At 33.4% G+C, this 17,051-nt stretch overlaps 2 protein-coding genes across 2 annotated transcripts; one reads left to right on the top strand and one right to left on the bottom strand.

The window, feature by feature from the left end:
* Positions 1-48: 48 nt before the first annotated feature.
* On the bottom strand, positions 49-16,852 carry LOC125057181 (probable 4-coumarate--CoA ligase 1). The gene is made up of 9 exons (XM_047660698.1): positions 16,558-16,852; positions 13,909-14,119; positions 12,281-12,427; positions 11,210-11,410; positions 10,319-10,427; positions 5,474-5,700; positions 2,791-2,969; positions 2,454-2,609; positions 49-412 (listed from the first exon to the last, which is right to left on the bottom strand). The coding sequence occupies exons 1-9, from the start codon at positions 16,792-16,794 to the stop codon at positions 134-136; spliced, it is 1,746 nt and encodes a 581-aa protein (XP_047516654.1). The 5' UTR covers positions 16,795-16,852; the 3' UTR covers positions 49-133.
* LOC125057184 lies at positions 6,073-8,830 on the top strand. Its single transcript, XM_047660701.1, has 2 exons — positions 6,073-6,744; positions 7,451-8,830. The coding sequence occupies exons 1-2, from the start codon at positions 6,190-6,192 to the stop codon at positions 8,222-8,224; spliced, it is 1,329 nt and encodes a 442-aa protein (XP_047516657.1). The 5' UTR covers positions 6,073-6,189; the 3' UTR covers positions 8,225-8,830.
* Positions 16,853-17,051: the final 199 nt, after the last annotated feature.

Here is a 17,051-nt window from a genome sequence, read left to right as displayed (position 1 = left end):
CATTTCATTCTTCAAAATGAAGTCTTATAGTGGGCAATAAAATATACGTTTAAAATAAATAATAAAATTTATTAGCTAATCATAAAAAATTACATCATTATTCTATTCTATCACTTTATATTGTTTTTTTTTGTTATTTTTTCAGCACTTTTAATTCATTGCGCATAATTTTTCCCGCGGCGTTGCGCGGAATCGCGTCTAAAAAGGCAACACCGCCTTCCAAATGTTTGTATTTCACCAATTTCTGGGCAATAATATCATAAACTTGTTTTTCTGTCAATTTGTGATTTGGCTTTAGAACGACATAGGCTTTAGGGACTTCCCCCGCGAGTGCATCCGGCATACCGACAACGGCGACATCCGCCACTTCCGGTTGCTCCATTATTATATTTTCGATTTCGGTTGGTGAGACCTGTATAGGGAATGAGGTAAGATTAGAAGAGACAAACTTATGGCCAATCTGTTATGTTTTAATAAATATGATTTTGAACGTAAAAAGATATTTATTTAACAACAAAATAAGCTACCATTACAGATTACTCCAATACGGCAATTAAGATTTATTTAATATTTAATTAAGATTAAACTACAAAAATACTAACTATTTCATACAGTATAGGAACTGACATGAAGCAGAACTTTTGTTAGTTCACTCAACGGACAAACAAAAACGTCGTAAATCTATGCAGTTTATAACTGTGAAAATAGAAGTCCAAGTTTGCCTCATTGGAAAATTCACGTTGGGGATCTAATTGATTAAATATTAAAATTGAATTTAAAAAGCAACATAATATTTATAATTAAAAAGTTTATTATTATTAAGAAGTTAATTGGCATTATCTCAAAAACATCTTCTAAAGTTGAGAACATGCCAAAGAGAAATGGAACGAAGCATGGTGGGTGTAACACTGAGACATCAAAAAAGGGCAGAAGAGATAAGATCAGTGACTAAAGAAGAGGACATAATAAAGAAAATAAGGCAATTGAAATGGCGCTGGACCGGGCAGGTGACGAGAGACAGCAGGTTGAAATGGACACTCATAATTACAGAATTGCAAACACGCAATGGCAAAAAGAAAAGAGGAAGTCAAAGCAACAGATGAGCAGACGATATAAAGAGAATATGAGGCATAACTTGGACAAGAAGAGCTAACATTAGAAAAGAATGGAAGCAGCTGGAAGAGGACTCTGTGTTGACACGCTGATTACCTACTTAAAACGGGTCATATGATTTATTGGATTAAGTTTTATTTATCTATTAGAATTAAGTTTTATAATGTAACTTAAATAATTGTTAATATAATAAAAGGGGGTAATTTCCGGCTCAACTTAGCAATTCTTAAAAAAAAAATTACCAATAGAAAGCCACGTTATTTGTGAGTATCATAGGCATATTACATCGAAAAATGAAAGGAGTTTTTCGTGGTAAGTCGAAAGAAGTGGACAAACAAAAACGTTTCTTAGGGTGCGTACAGACTATGTAACATATTATATAACTTTTTTTAAATTTTACTTGTGTTTTATAACACGTCCACATTATGTAACCTCGTTATTCAACATTATAACATAAAACTTAAAACAATACTGTACACATTAGAATAACAATGCAATATAACAATGTTATATAACCATTGTCGTTTATCGTTCTCCAGTGCTATCCACAATGTCGACGCGAGAGGACGTTTTGCTGGCTGCGGCAGCGACTGTTGTTATTTTAAATAACAAAAGAAAAACAAAAAACGTAGATGCTGGGTTCATATCAATAACGTAACAATATAACAATGTGGTACATATCAATAACATGTTATTAGAAACATGTTTTATAACATTCAGTGTCCACATTATCTGAAACATGTTGTATAGCAATGTTGTATAACATGTTATGTTATATAGTCTGTACGCACCTTTACGAACGCTGCCTTAAGGATGAGAGATATATTATTGAGTTCTAGAGAAAAATAGAGCTTGATGATGCCTACAAATAAGTCACCGGCAGGATATGTCTAACTTATATATTATCTTCTAGTATATAAAATTCTTGTGTCACAATGTTCATTCCCATACTCCTCCGAAACAGCTCAACCGATTCTTATGAATTTTTTTATGCATATTCAGTAAGTCCGAGAATCAGATCAACCCCTATTTTTTATTTGTTAATTATGATTTGAACTCTGAGGTTTATATAGAGAAAAATTCACAGAACAACCTAAAAAGTTTTTATTCCGGAAAACCGAACAGTCTCTGGGGTAGCATAGCAAAATGATCCATGTTGGTATGTACTAAACAGGTAGGCTAATTACATTAAGGAGAAACGAAGCTCGCGGGCAGCTAGTATTATATAAAAACAAGTCCTCTGCCACATCTATCTATCTATCTGTTTGTTTGCGACAAAGTCAAAAACTACTGCACAAATATGTTATGGTTTTCACCTTCTAGAATGATTCATGACTTACCTGGTTACCCTTAACCTTGATAAGTTCCTTAGTCCTGTCAACGATGTAGAAGTAATGGTCTTTGTCATAATACGCGACGTCACCTGTGTGTAACCACCCTTCATTGTCTACGGTCTCTTTCGTCGCTTTCTCGTTATTCCAATAGCCTTTCATAACCTAAAGAGATTAAAATCATTGACTACAGTCGAGTATAACGAAATTATTAGTACTTGAAACGTAGCGTTACTATTTTCAATAAAAATACGTACAAAATATTATCATAGTTCTGTCAACTTGATCAAATTATTGAGCACGATTTGTAAAAAAATATGTATATAATAAGATATATTTTAGATACCTGTGGCCCCTTCAATAATATTTCCCCTGACTCATGAGGGCCCAAAGAGTCACCCGTGGTGAGAGATATGACCCTCGCCTGAGTGGAAGGCACCAGCTGACCAATGGACCCGATTTTGTCATACGGGTATATGTATGGTGTTAAGAGAGTCACAGGAGAACTCTCCGTCATTCCGTAACCTAGAATTTTTTTTAATAAACAAGAATATATTTTTAAATAATTATAGGCTATTTGACAAGATATTAAAAACTATGTCAGATAATTTATTAGTGACTATAGAAACTACACAAATTGTTTTTTATTTCTGGTACGTATTGGCTTTAAAAAACATTTGAAATATTCAAGAACCCGCCAAAACGCTTCTCTAAGCAAGATGGCGACGCAATTTGTATCTCAAATTTATTAATAATAATCAAAAAAGATAAGTTGAAACAATGAATAACTCTTCTAAAAATAAAAGTATGACATATCGTTGTACAATTAAACTGTTTAGAATGTTCTGTTTGATTGAATAATAAAAAAAAGGGTGCGTGTACTTATGTACGCGCGTAAGTAGTTATACTTCTTTGGCATTATTAAAAATAGTTTTTGATTGCATGCAAATAATTAATTACAATTAAATAATCAAAGACTGGAAAAGGAGTCTTTATAGTCCATAAAGTTCAGTTTACATTTGAAAAATTAAATAAATAAATATTTATTAATATGCTCTTACATTAAGTGTAACATAAATTCTATTATTATTCGAATGTTGTTTTTAAATTATGTCCAATGCCATAGCATCTTCCGTGGGCAACTTCATTCTGTTAATTTTGTGTCACGGTGCGCGCGCATCGTAAAATTTCACTCTCATAAATTTTTCATAACGCGCCTAAAGAAGTATAACTTCAAAAAATATAGATAGTTAAAATGTTAATTAAAATTCTGAAATTGATATTGACTCGGACACGGCGGCCATTTTGTTATAACTATTATAAGCTTAGTTAAAAAGATCCAGCTGATGAGTTTAGATTCCTTAATTTAATCGCATTATTTTGTATTTCCTATAAACTGAAACGTATTGGAATCGCAAGACTGACCGAAAGACCGATAGTAATTTTGTTTATGGTTTCTACATTGATATATAAAAAACCCAAGATGCACAGTCTCGAATAAAAGTAACGCTCGAAAGTGTCCCGAAACACTATTTCTGTCATTTTCTATAACAGTATGCCTATAACAGTATATGTTACAAGCATATATTATTGCAAAATCAACCTTACGCGAATTTCTTAAAGTTGTTATTACAACGCAGTGTATACGTACTTAAAGCAATAAAATTTTACGACCGACCGTGGTCGGTAGGACAAGGTATTGAGTGGAGTCGAACATTACTTTTTTATTTACAACTATTTAACATAATTTTAAATTTATCCGACTTTTCGGGTGCTTTACAGCGTGCGTGGTCATGGTGACTAAAGACAAAAGGTGTTGGATGTTAAATAGTTGGAAATTTATAATAATACATAACTTTAATCCGGTTAAAAAGTTTTTTCTTTAAATTAAAAAATAATTTGTTAGTAAATATATTTGTCAAAAACTACACACAAAAAAGTTCAAAAGTACATAAATTTATTTATAAAAAAAAACACAAATAAATAACATCGACTCCACGTACTAGACGCGAGACTTTTTGAAATGAGTGCACAATTTAGAATGTTGCGCTCATTTTTTGAGGACGTTTTTTAGACGTTGATTGTGCATCTTGGGTTTTTTATATATCAATGGGTTTCTATGTATGTTCTGAAACTGTCAAACTTGCTTCGACAAATGATTCTATGATATATCTTATTAATCTTTATAAACTAGTTTTAATTGAAATATTAAATTTTATGATTTAAACTTACTTGGATACTTCGATACAAAAAAGTTTTAGAAAAGGTAACTTTCAGAATCACTTATTCTGTCATAGATTGACGGCTAAACCGTTCGATTTAGGTTCCGTTGCAGGGTCATGGTACGAATATTCATACAAATTAAATTAACGAAATTTGTTTACCGCTGTGTCATTACGCAATATGAGCTCATGATAGGCCACTTGAATTAAAAATGCCCTAAAATGCTCGAATACTTTTTCCCTGGTTATGAAATCTAGGATCTCCGCTCATGTAACTGTATTGGAAGCACTTTAGTAAATTAAAACGCATTATTACAATTATACAAATATGTCATGATAACGGATTATCATGGAAACATCTGGATTCTGGGCTATTTTATTGTTTTAAACTCCATATAAATAATTGTATATATGTGAAAATAAACTTCGATCCGTACTGAATTTTTTGTTAATGTGCGTCAATAAAAGAAATTATTACGAGCCGCGGAGTTTAATTCGTAATTGCATTATTAATTTTTATTTATTCAAAATGACCTTCTCTTAGTAAACAATATATGAACTTTGTTCCTTAATTTTAATGAGTTAGAATATATTTTTAATTAAATATAATTTATAAGTAATATATTTTCTGGTTTAAGTTTTAACTGTTTTAAACTGACTCCAAAACCGTGTAATCAATTCGTCATGTTATTTTTTATTTAATAAAACTTTTTAGACCGACTCGGACACGGCGGCCATTTTGTTATAAGTGTTAAGGCTTTTAACAGTCAACTCATTAGTGTTTATAGTACGTTTATTCTAACATACCTTGTAGTAACTTAATTTGATCCTTAGTCTTTCCGACCTTGAGAAGGAACTTCTCCAACATACTATCCGTGGTGGGAGCAGCCCCAACCATGATGGATTCCACTGACTCCAAATACTCCTTCTTCACTGAAGGATGAGTCGCAAGGAATGTTAATAATGATGGCACCACAAACAGAGTTGTTGGTTTATATTCGATTAGACATTTTATATAGTCTTCTGGTGTGAACCTACAATTGTAAATATATATATGTATATAAAGAAAATTAATCTCAAAATATGTTGGTAAGCGCAAGACTCGAAGACGGCTGGACTAATTAGAAAATTTATATTTATTCCTTAAACTAGAAAGTAAGAAAAAACTTACTATACATAATAAAAAAAGGATATTTTTTAATACAGTTGCTCAAAAAGTGGCGTATTGCAGGGACGTATAGCGTTCGGGATGTGGGCTATTACACACTCGTGCTTTTTCTTTACCAATTGTCAAAATAATGTCTATTAAAAAGAAAAAACCAACCACGAAGTTTTTACTAAAAAAAATCATAGAAGTGTGTATGATTCATGCATATATTTCTTTAAAGAAGCTACTAATTTGTTTCAATATCAGATTTAATGATTTGATTCAATGAGTTAGGTTGGGTTTCATTTCATTTCATCTGTTTAAATTTCATTTTCATTTCATATCAATAAAAAAATTCTACTGAAGATTTGGCTGTATGGGCATAGTTCCCTTTGCCTACCCAGAATGGGTGAAAAAAAAAAAAAACTCTGATTACATAATATATTCTTTTACGGTTGGCGCCATTTTCCAAAATTGTTCTTGCGAGTTTAGTTGTTTGTTGCACAAAATGAGTAATTTCGACGATATTTTATTTGAATTAACACCACCGGAACTCAGTATAATTGCACAAAATGCTTCGGAGAACATTTTACCGGAAAAGTCAAAAAGTCGCTACATTTCTACATACGACGAATTTATTACGTGGAGAGAAGAGAAAAAAGCAAATAGTTTTTCAGAAAATGTTATGTTGGCATACTTCTACGAACTCTCAGAAAAATTAAAATCTTCTACGTTATGGTCGAGGTTTTCGATGATAAAAAGTATGCTGAAAATAAGGAACAACGTGGATATAAGTGAATACCCAAAACTAAAAGCTTTCTTAAAACGACAATCAGACGGTTTTACAACTAAAAAGTCGAAAATATTAACATCGAATGAAGTGGAAAAGTTTTTGAACGAAGCTCCCGATGATCGTTATTTAGCCACAAAGGTAATTTATTAATAAATACTAAGGCTATGTTCAGATGGCAAAAACTTGACGCGCGTTTTCAAATCGCGCGACTAGACATTGTGGTATTTTCATACAACTGTTCACATGAGCGCGCGTTAACGCGCGTCAACGCGGCGCTCAGAGAAAAAGTCTCTAGACGCAGGTGATCGCGCGTTGACGCGCGCTTTGATATTAATGTAATGTCCGTTTGCTGTTCAGATGAGCGCGCGCTTTCATCGCGATCGCATGTAATTTTTGTAATTATATTTTGTTCTCGCATTTAAAATGAGTGAAATTGAAGATATTGACATCGACTTACTAATCGATGAAGTAGAAAAAAGGCCAGTAAGTTGGAATATAGCAAATTTGTATAAAAAATATTATATAATGTGTATTTTTTTTTTCAAAATTGTATGAACCCAATGTGTACGTTTTCTTTTTCTATATTTTTCTTTATAATATAACCACAAAATAATAGCCTCTTCCACGTCCATTTTCTACGTTCTACCGAACTAGACTGACGAGTACTCTCGCAACGCGCGTTAGCGCTCATCATCTGAACGCTCTTCAAATTTGATCGCGCGTTGACGCGCGTTACATGTGAACATAGCCTTATATTTTTCTTTAGTATTCAGTTTACGAAATCGCTAAATACAGTCAATATATTATTTTAAAAAATATTAATCAAATCCCTTTTTTTTTGTAGGTTGCGCTGATTTTTGGCGTTGTTGGAGCTTGCCGCAGAGAGGAGTTAGCCAATATTACTTTAAAAGATATTGAAGCCCATGGAAAAATGCTACTAATCAAGATTCCGAATACAAAAAATAAGATACCGAGAAGCTTTGTTGTTGAAGGAGATTTTCTTAAAATAGTGCAAAAATTTATGAATCAGCGGTCTCAAAAGGCAAAAACCGACCGTTTTTTCCAAAATTATCAAAAAGGAAAGTGTACAGCTGAAGCAATCGGGATAAACAAATTTGGTAATATGCCAAAAGAAATAGCTACGTTTCTTGGTCTGCCGGATGCTGAGTATTATACTGGGCACAGCTTCAGGAGGACCTCTGCTACATTATTGGCGGATTCAGGAGCCAATTTGACGTCCTTAAAGCGACTAGGAGGTTGGAAGTCAGACAAAGTTGCAGAAGGCTATATTGCTTATTCATTAAACAACAAACTAGAAACTGGGAAAAAAATCACACAATCCATTAATTTAAAGTCCAGTCCGTCTCCTTCACATGACAATACTGAAGAGAACGTTCGTCCATCTACCTTCGTTGATAATGATAATTCATCAGATCCAATTCCATCAACTAGCAAACGCCATTGTATAACACCTTTGACAAACATACATGAACAATCATACGAAATTAATAATAGTTTGTCTCAAACAGTAAATATGCAACCTAAAACTTCCCCAGTTAGTATAAAAAACTGTACCAATTTCAATGTATATGTGAATTATAACTTTTATAAGAAATAAATGATTAGTTAGTTGAGTTTATTGTGTTTTTATTATTTTATTAAATTGCTTAATTTTTTCGCAACTGTATTAAAAATAGTCGTTCAGTACACGTGCGGAACCATCATTGCAACTTGTTCCGACTGTCAACCCTCACCTTCGGCTGCGCCTCGGCTCGGGTAGACATTTGTTGGAACTCTTTGCAATGACAAGCTTTCCGCACTCGTAATGAAATATACTATTTTAATACAGTTGCTCAAAAAGTGGCGTATTGCAGGGACGTATAGCGTTCGGGATGTGGGCTATTACACACTCGTGCTTTTTCTTTACCTTTTCCGAACTAGTGCGTTTTCTTTCCCAACTGTCAAGATAATGTCTATTAAAAAGAAAAAAAACAACCACGAAGTTTTTACTAAAAAAAATCATAGAAGTTTTTATAATTCATGCAAATATTTCAAAAAAGAAGCTACTCATTTGTTTTAATATCAGATTTAATGATTTGATTCAATGAGTTTTAGGTTAGGTTTCATTTCATTTCATCTCATTAAATTTCATATCAATAAAAAAATTCTACTGAAGATTTGGCTGTATGGGCATAGTTCCCTTTGCCTACCCAGAATGGGTGAAGAAAAAAAATTTCTGCTCATATTCTTTTACAGTTGGCGCCATTTTCCAAAAATGTTCTTTGCTAGTTTAGTTGTTTGTTATATTATATATTAAATACACATGAACAATCATACGAAATTAATAATAGTTTGTCTCAAACAGTAAATATGCAACCTAAAACATCCCCAGTAAGTAAAAAAACTGTAATTTCGATGAATATGTGAATTATACCTTTTATAAGAAATAACTGATTAGTTAGTTGAGGTTATTGTGTTTTAATATTTTATTAAATTGCTTAATTTTTTCGCAACTGTATTAAAAATAGTCGTTCAGTACACGTGCGGAACCATCATTGCAACTTGTTCCGACTGTCAACCCTCACCTTCGGCTACGCCTCGGCTCGGGTAGACATTTGTCGGAACTCTTTGCAATGACAAGCTTTCCGCACTCGTAATGAAATATACTATTCTTAAAAAGAAGGTGCACTAGGATTCCCTGTGTCTTGGGCATCTCTCTATTCCATTTGACCCATTTATTCCATATTAACGGTACTTGACAATAATTTCTATATAACACTTACAATTTTATACTTAAACTACTGTTGCACAATAAGATACGAGGAATATTTTATGGAGAGAAATTGGAATAATAAAAAATAAAATTATATATAAATATAAAATTAGGTTTTTATTCCTGAAATCGAACCGCCTCTATAGGGTAGCATAGCAAAATGTTCTAACTAAAAAAGTAGGCTAAACAAACATTCATGCGAAATGAAGTTCGCGCACCTAAAACAAATTGCATCGATAAAGACAAAATTATCGCAGGCGTTATAAATTCAATTTTATAAAAATTATCGTAACAAATCTTACTAAAGTAAAGAGTTATTTTCATAATTTGAGTATTTTAATGACAATGCTAAATAAATATTTTCTGAAGAGTTTTTAATAGGGTCTTTGTGACTTAGAAGATTCAAATTTCTGAATCGGTAATGTTAAATACATGTAAATTTATTATCAACCGTTAGGATGTAAAGACGGAAAAATCTACCCGTTGTAATAGAAATATAATAACTGTTGTTATGAAAACTGAGAGTTTCGGTTTGTTTGTGTATGTGGTTCGCATGTGGTTCGCATGCGTGAACGTCAGTGGCGCTATAACCTTTTTAGGTCTGGGCCTCAGATTTCTGTATGTTTCATGAGCAGTGTTTGCCTAGTGAATTCAGCGTGTGATTCTCATCCCTGAGGTCGTAGGTACGATCCCTGGCTGAGAACCAATGGACTTTCTTTCTATGTGCTCATTAACATTCACTGGAACGGTGAAGGAAACCATCGTGAGGCTAGCCTTAGACACAAAAAGTCGACGGCGTGTGTCAGGCACAGGAGGCTGATCACCTACTTGCCTATTAGATTGACAGATCATTTCAAAATGGTAAGAATATTATTTATAGTATATAGCTATGCTAAAAAGTTGTTCGTTTAAATTAAAGAATTCACACAGATCACTCACTTGGGAAGAGAGACGATGTGATAGCCGAGCACCAAGTTATAATTGAGAATGCCGTTAAATCCGTAGATGTGGAAAAATGGCGGAACCGTCAAGATGACGTCACCTTTTCCTGAAAATACAAAAAAATGAATACAAAGCATTGACTGACATATTTATATTAACTGGCAAGTTCAAGTCCTTTGGGTCAAATTTGACCAAGTAGCAGAATTATACTGAAAAATGTATAAATAATAAAGAAATTTTCTAATGGATTTATTTCGCATATATATTATTTCGCATTCTATAGAATTACTATTTATTTTTATATATATTATAATTTTATACGTTGCTAGGGTTAGTCTGATACATAAATGTATCTTTAATGACATTTTAAATTGATTAAACACGCTAATATTACGAATTTAAGACGATAATATGTATTTTACATAATTGCACACAATATAATAAAATACTCTTACATCGTAGAGCACATTGTTTACGCTGTCATGAAAAAAGACAAAGATGGCTGTTTTATTTAAACCGGGGCTAATTTATTTCTTATGATTAAAAATACCAGGGTTTAAATAAAATTTAGACAAGAGTAATGTTAGACTAGTATTTTTGCGTGTTTTATTTATTTAATTGTTTTTATTTTGCGTGTTAATTCAGAATAATGTCCGTTAAGGTCGTCACGTCGAGTTTAAACTCCGGCAGGCCTTGTAAGATGTTCGACTTTTTCGCCATTTTGCATTATTATATAGTACATATAAGTCAAAGTAGACTTTCAAAGCTGTCAACTTGTTTATGAAAGTTGATATATTAGTTAATTAGAGATTATAACATAAGATATAAAATATGACATATAAATCGTTTCAAAAATTTTAGCGTCAATAAGAAAATAAAGGTAAGTACCTTTTTCGCCTTCATACTTCATGAATTTTGGTGTTTGGACTTGCTTTATGTTGGACACAAGATTCTTATGCGTGAGCATGACTCCCTTGGGCAGACCAGTGGTTCCACTGGAGTAAGGGATCAGACAGACATCGTCAGCGTCCAATTTAGGAAGATCTGCATCATGACCTGCCATCAACAGTGAGCGGAGGCCATGGATTCCTGGAATTGTTTTTATTTATTTTCAATAATATCTAATAATAATAATTTATTTATTTGCAAGAATATGGTACAAAAATATTATGGACGTAAATCTAAAGTTTAGATTAGTAATGGCGTGCATTTGTCTTACATAATTAAAAGGTAGAATTTTACATATTAGGTAGTAAGTACATACAAGGTGTATTACATTATCAATCATATCATCATAGTCAATTCTTATATTATTGTATATTTAAAGATAACAAAACACACGTAAATGTGAGGGGGGAACAGCTTTATAATTATTGCCAAGCAATCTCTTCCAGGCAAACCGACTATTTTCAATTAATTAATGTATTTTTGTTATTTATTGATTTATCGCACTAACTAAAAGTATGTAATACTTCATTAAATGGGCCTTTAAAAATGGGAATGGGATATAACTAGTATCTATACAAAATATACAAAAGTAGCCCTAACCAGTTAAAGGGTGTCTCAAACAATTCGACCCAGCCATTACTCTTCTTTCTATTACATTTTACGGTGAATAAAATAATCATACGATAAACAGAAAAAGAACCTAATTGATTTGCGTTTTGGCCAAAACTCACCGATACCCATTATTCATTTAACGCCCGCTAACTACCTTGGAACCCATATTTCGTTCAAACCAGGTCCAGCACCTTACCTAGGCCTACAGGGCATAAGATTCAGCTGCCCAGTGAAGTATTTCCGAACCAATTCGACTTACGGTCCTTCAAGAAAAGAGCGAGCATTTCGTAAAACGCCTGCATCACACTCGCGAGCCCTCTGGCAGAGGTCAAAGGGCTATCACTTAACATCAGGTGAGCCTTTTGCCCGTTTGCACCCTGTTCTATAAGAAATATATACCTTTAGTTTTGTCATCTTCGCCACCAACCCATATGGTTCCTTTATAATCCTTCAGTGATTTGCTGACCTCCATCGCGACCGGCATGAACATCTCAATTGTAGCAATGGCCTTCACGTTGCAGTCCGTGAACTGACGGCGTACTTCGTCTGAAATTGTTTTATTTAAATGTTAATAACAAGGCAGTGTTGGCCTAGTGGATTCAGCGTGCGACTCTCATCTCTGAGGTCGTAGGTTCGATCCCCGGCTCTGCCCTACCTATGTGCGCATTTAATATACGCTCGAACGGTGAAGGAAAACATAGTTAGGACACCAGCTCGCCTTAACCCACAGGCACAGGCTGATCACCTACTTGCCTATTAGACTGACAAATGATCATGAAATAGATACAGAAATCTGAGGCCGAGAACTAAAAATGTTGTAGCGCTACTAATTTTTTATTAACAAAACAAACAACTTTTGCGACCAATATAATTTGTAGACGTACATACTACTAGTACTACGTACTAGTGTAAGACCCTCACTAGATTATCCAATTTTTTTTTTATTAATTTATAACAAACAAACAAAACCACAACCACAATTTATTAACCAAATGTCGATGATGGAGCAATAGCGTTATAGAATCAGTTAGGTTCATTGAAAATTTAAAAATAAAGAGTTTTTTTCGTAAACTGTATGCCATCAATAACTTGTAAAAAACCAAATCTCGCAACGCAGTTCTTCTACCGTAAAAAGTTGTAAGACCTATGTAATACCAAGTCAGTCCACCTATTCAATCCCTACTTAAGAGACCTTCTGTCTTACGTTTTTTTTTATGTGAAATACATCTAATATATAAATAAAATTCTCGTGTCACAATGTTCGTTCCCATACTCCTCCGAAACGGCTCGACCGATTCTTATGAAATTTTTATGCGTATTCAGTATGTTTGAGAATCCCTAAGTGATAGGGGGTGTCCACCCCAATTTTTTTTTATCTTTTATAAAAAAAAATTGTTTTATTTTGACCCCTAATTTTGACCCTTCTACGATCAACCCCTATTTTTTATTATAGTAGATAGTTATTTTTATTGAACTAAAAAAATGTTTCCTAGAAATAATAGATATATGTGCAAAACAACGTTTGCCGGGTCAGCCAGTACTTTATATAAAAATGTAATTTTTGTGAAAAAAAATATTGGTTGTTTGTAAAGTAGGTTTACGATCGAGATGTTTACGTGATAACGTCTTATTGGTGATATAAGTTTTTTGGGAAGTAAGGAATTAATGAAGATAACAATTTTTTCAAATTTTAAATTACATCTATCGTTTTATTCACACTTTTGATGATAAATTTCGGGTGTAAAATGACAAGTTTACTTATTCGACTATGATATACATTTTTCTTCATACATTCACGGAATGACTGGCAGCGCTCGAGATGAGACGGGAGATCGGTCCGTCTCTCTCTCGTTATACCTGCGATCGCGCTCGTGAGGTTTTGGTGTGACACAAGTTTCTGAACATGTCACCCGACTAAAACGATTTTAAAGACGTTATCACGTCAAAAATAAAATTCATAGCAAATATTATTAGTTCGCATAACGCCACACCGCTTTTCTTCCACAGACTCTATCGTAAATACTCACCAGAAGTGTACAAAGGGTTGGCAAAAGTGACTACAAGTCCTGCTTTCATGGCACCGTGGATGAGAACAACAAACTCCGGTATATTTGGCAGAATCAGTCCAATTCGTTCACCCGGTTTCAGCTTCAAATGGCCGGCAAGGGCTGTCGAACAACGTTCAATCATCAACCGCATCATCCCATATTCGTAGGAACGTCCAGAAGCTCCGCATGTCTGCAATTGTAACCAATGTTTAGCAGGCGAATATTTATTTTAATTAGTGGCTTCAGTGTGCGACTCTCATCCCTGAGGTGGTAGGTTAGATCCCCGGCTGTGCAATGGACTATCTTTCTATGTGCGCATTTAACATTCGCTCGAACGGTGAAGAAAAAAAAGGGTGAGGAAATAGCTTTAGACCCGAACAGTCGACGGCGTGTGTCAGGTAGGTATAGCTGAACACCTACTTGCCTATTAGATTGACATGTAATCATGAAACCGTAATCTGAGGCCTAGACATAAAAAGGTTGTAGCGCCACAGACTTTTTATTTTAATTACTGATAAGAATTGCATTCATTGTGAGAAAATTAAAAGTTTTTCTGACATTTGATTATACTTTTACATTTTTAATATTATTTTCGGTTTATAAATAGTTTATAAATTTAAGAGTTCATCTAACTTGTTTTTTTTTCGCCAACGACGAGAACGATTTAGAAAATTCAAAGTCCGGAATTTCAACTTTCAGCAGTGAAATTCCTGGCTCTGAATCGTAAACCTGTCGCGATTCAAGTCTATCAGACATTAAAACTAATGTGAGGAAACCGGTCTTCCTTAGGCTTCAGGTTTCAGAACCAAAACTTAGTTAAATGTCAAACTCATGTCAAAATCTAATATTTTACCTGTTGACACAAAAATTTATCACGTGTGTTAGGTACATATAGCAATAACAATTATTAAAATTGATACAAAATCTGCGGTATTGGATTTTCAATTGCTAAACGCTTTGCTTGCGGATAATGAAAGCATGTATTATATAAATTATATTAAATGCCATCAAAACCCACTAAAAATGTAAAATAATAAATAAAGTATTAAGTGTAGTGTTTTGTATCAAAAAAGCCAGTGCCGCTACAACCGGTTTAGGTCTGGGCCTCAGATTTCTGAATCTGTTTCATGATCATTTGTCAATCTAATAGGCAAGTATCAGCCTCCTATGCTTCACGCCGTCGACTTTTTGGGTCTAAGGCAAGCCGGTTTCCTCACGATATTTTCCTTCACGGTTCGACCAAATGTTAAATGCGCACATAGCAAGAAAGTACATTGGTGTACAGCCGGGGATCGAACCTACGACCTCAGGGATGAGCGTCGCACGCTGAACCCACTAGGCCAACACTGCTCACTGATTTTTGTATGTTCTCCAATTAACAAACGAAGGTTTTGGAAACTATCGATTTCAACACCAGATTGGTTTATATGATTTTTAAATAGATGATAAGGTGTTCTAATATTTGTATTTCTTATCAAATCGAATTTGTACACTTGAGTAATATAGTTAACATACACTATCACTTGATAACGTAACAGTGTCAGCATAGTAAATGACCCCATTGGATCAAGACACATGACACAACATATTTGTGTAGTATAATACTTATCTAGTAGAATACGTGAATCTTATTACTTCTGTGTTTTTAGGTATAGAATTATATAGCCGTTTGTGACTGTCCAAATTTATTTCTATAAGTGGGACCTCAACGTTGAGAATCATATAACACTACTCAGTACTCTGCATCTTGATATTAGTTATATTAACAATTTCGTAAAGTCTTAAACGTCATAACGAACGTACCACGGAATGCGAGCTTTGGCACAAGAAATTGCCTAACTATTTATAAATAAGTATCAAAGTTCAAAGATCTTTAAAATTAAAAAAAAATGTAAATTGGATAAAGACTTAAATCTAATATAAAATCTATCAAAATCTAAGTTCAAGAAGTTAGAAATGAAAATAACAAACACAAAGTATCTTAAAATACCAAACGTGACCTATTTTTGAGAACGACGCGTTTAAATAAGTGAAATAGACGGATGCATATTATCTATGTTTAAAATAGAAATATACTGTATTTATTGTCTCTGGTAGATGGAAAAATAATCTAAAGGGCGAAAAATCTTATTTAAGTTGTTAAAGTCTTACTCAAAACGAAAAGAAATATCTTTGTTTTTAATTTCTAAAAAAATATCTCTTTCCCGTGCACCAGTAAATTGTGCATGAATTCGTGATTCTTCACCTTCAATAAGACTATTTATAATTCGAAACATCTACTCCCTTGAACTTTGTACTATCATGGAATCATTGCATTTAAGCTAATAAACATTGTTAATCAACCGTTTACTGTAAATTAATAGTTAATTGACTATGGCTGCTTTCATATAAATATCTACACATTTTTTCTATACAATTCAGAAATATATTTTATTTCATCTAGCGTCCAGGAAACAGTTTCATTTATGTGTCCAGGAAAATACATTTACTCAATTTTACCAAAAATAACACAATTTTGATTTTTGCGGAAATGAAGGTAAGTTCAAACTAATATTTTTTAACCTACCTTCATTATTTCGTTCTTAATATATTTAACATGTTTTATAATATATAAAAAGTTCTGCTTACCACACATGGTGCATCCGACCACTCCGCAAAATCTTTAAACACATGATCCGTTAAATTTTCATTTCCAACTGATATTTCACCGTATGGAGATACCAAATGGTTAGGCTCCAGGACCGGCGCGGTCTGTGTGGCTAAACATCTAACATTCCTAACTAAAACATGTCTTTTAATTTGTTTTTCGGTGAAACTCTTTAATATCTGTCGCGCAATCTTCCCGCGCAAAATTTTCATAGACATCGCGGTTGACGCGTGTTGCACGCTGCGGTTACTGCAACTGTTTGGTTCCTACGCTCCCATAACATTGCTTTCAGACCAGTGTTGGCAGCAAATATATACAGTAGATTATCGTAGGTTCTGTTTGATAACCTTTTTAATTGATTATTGTCACCTCCAAAACTTGAGTAGAAAAATATTGTACGAAATCTAAACATTCATTTTAGAGTGGTGTTATATTCATGTTGATTTTTGTCACAGAGACACAACGATGTTACAAA

This window comes from Pieris napi, chromosome 16, assembly GCF_905475465.1.
Source record: "Pieris napi chromosome 16, ilPieNapi1.2, whole genome shotgun sequence".
Lineage (NCBI taxonomy): Eukaryota > Metazoa > Arthropoda > Insecta > Lepidoptera > Pieridae > Pieris > Pieris napi.
The sequence above is the reverse complement of the archived record's forward strand: the minus strand, read 5'-3'. Positions and strand labels throughout refer to the sequence as shown.

Excerpts from the sequence above, each read along its gene's own strand:
- LOC125057181 (XM_047660698.1), bottom strand. The coding sequence starts at position 16,794 with ATGTCTATGAAAATTTTGCGCGGGAAGATTGCGCGACAGATATTAAAG. Across the intron at positions 10,428-11,209 it reads GAAGTATGAAGGCGAAAAAG|GAAAAGGTGACGTCATCTTG; the intron begins GTACTTACCTTT and ends TTGTATTTTCAG. Across the intron at positions 2,610-2,790 it reads TATTATTGAAGGGGCCACAG|GTTATGAAAGGCTATTGGAA; the intron begins GTATCTAAAATA and ends TAATCTCTTTAG.
- LOC125057184 (XM_047660701.1), top strand. The coding sequence starts at position 6,190 with ATGGGCATAGTTCCCTTTGCCTACCCAGAATGGGTGAAAAAAAAAAAA. Across the intron at positions 6,745-7,450 it reads ATCGTTATTTAGCCACAAAG|GTTGCGCTGATTTTTGGCGT; the intron begins GTAATTTATTAA and ends TTTTTTTTGTAG.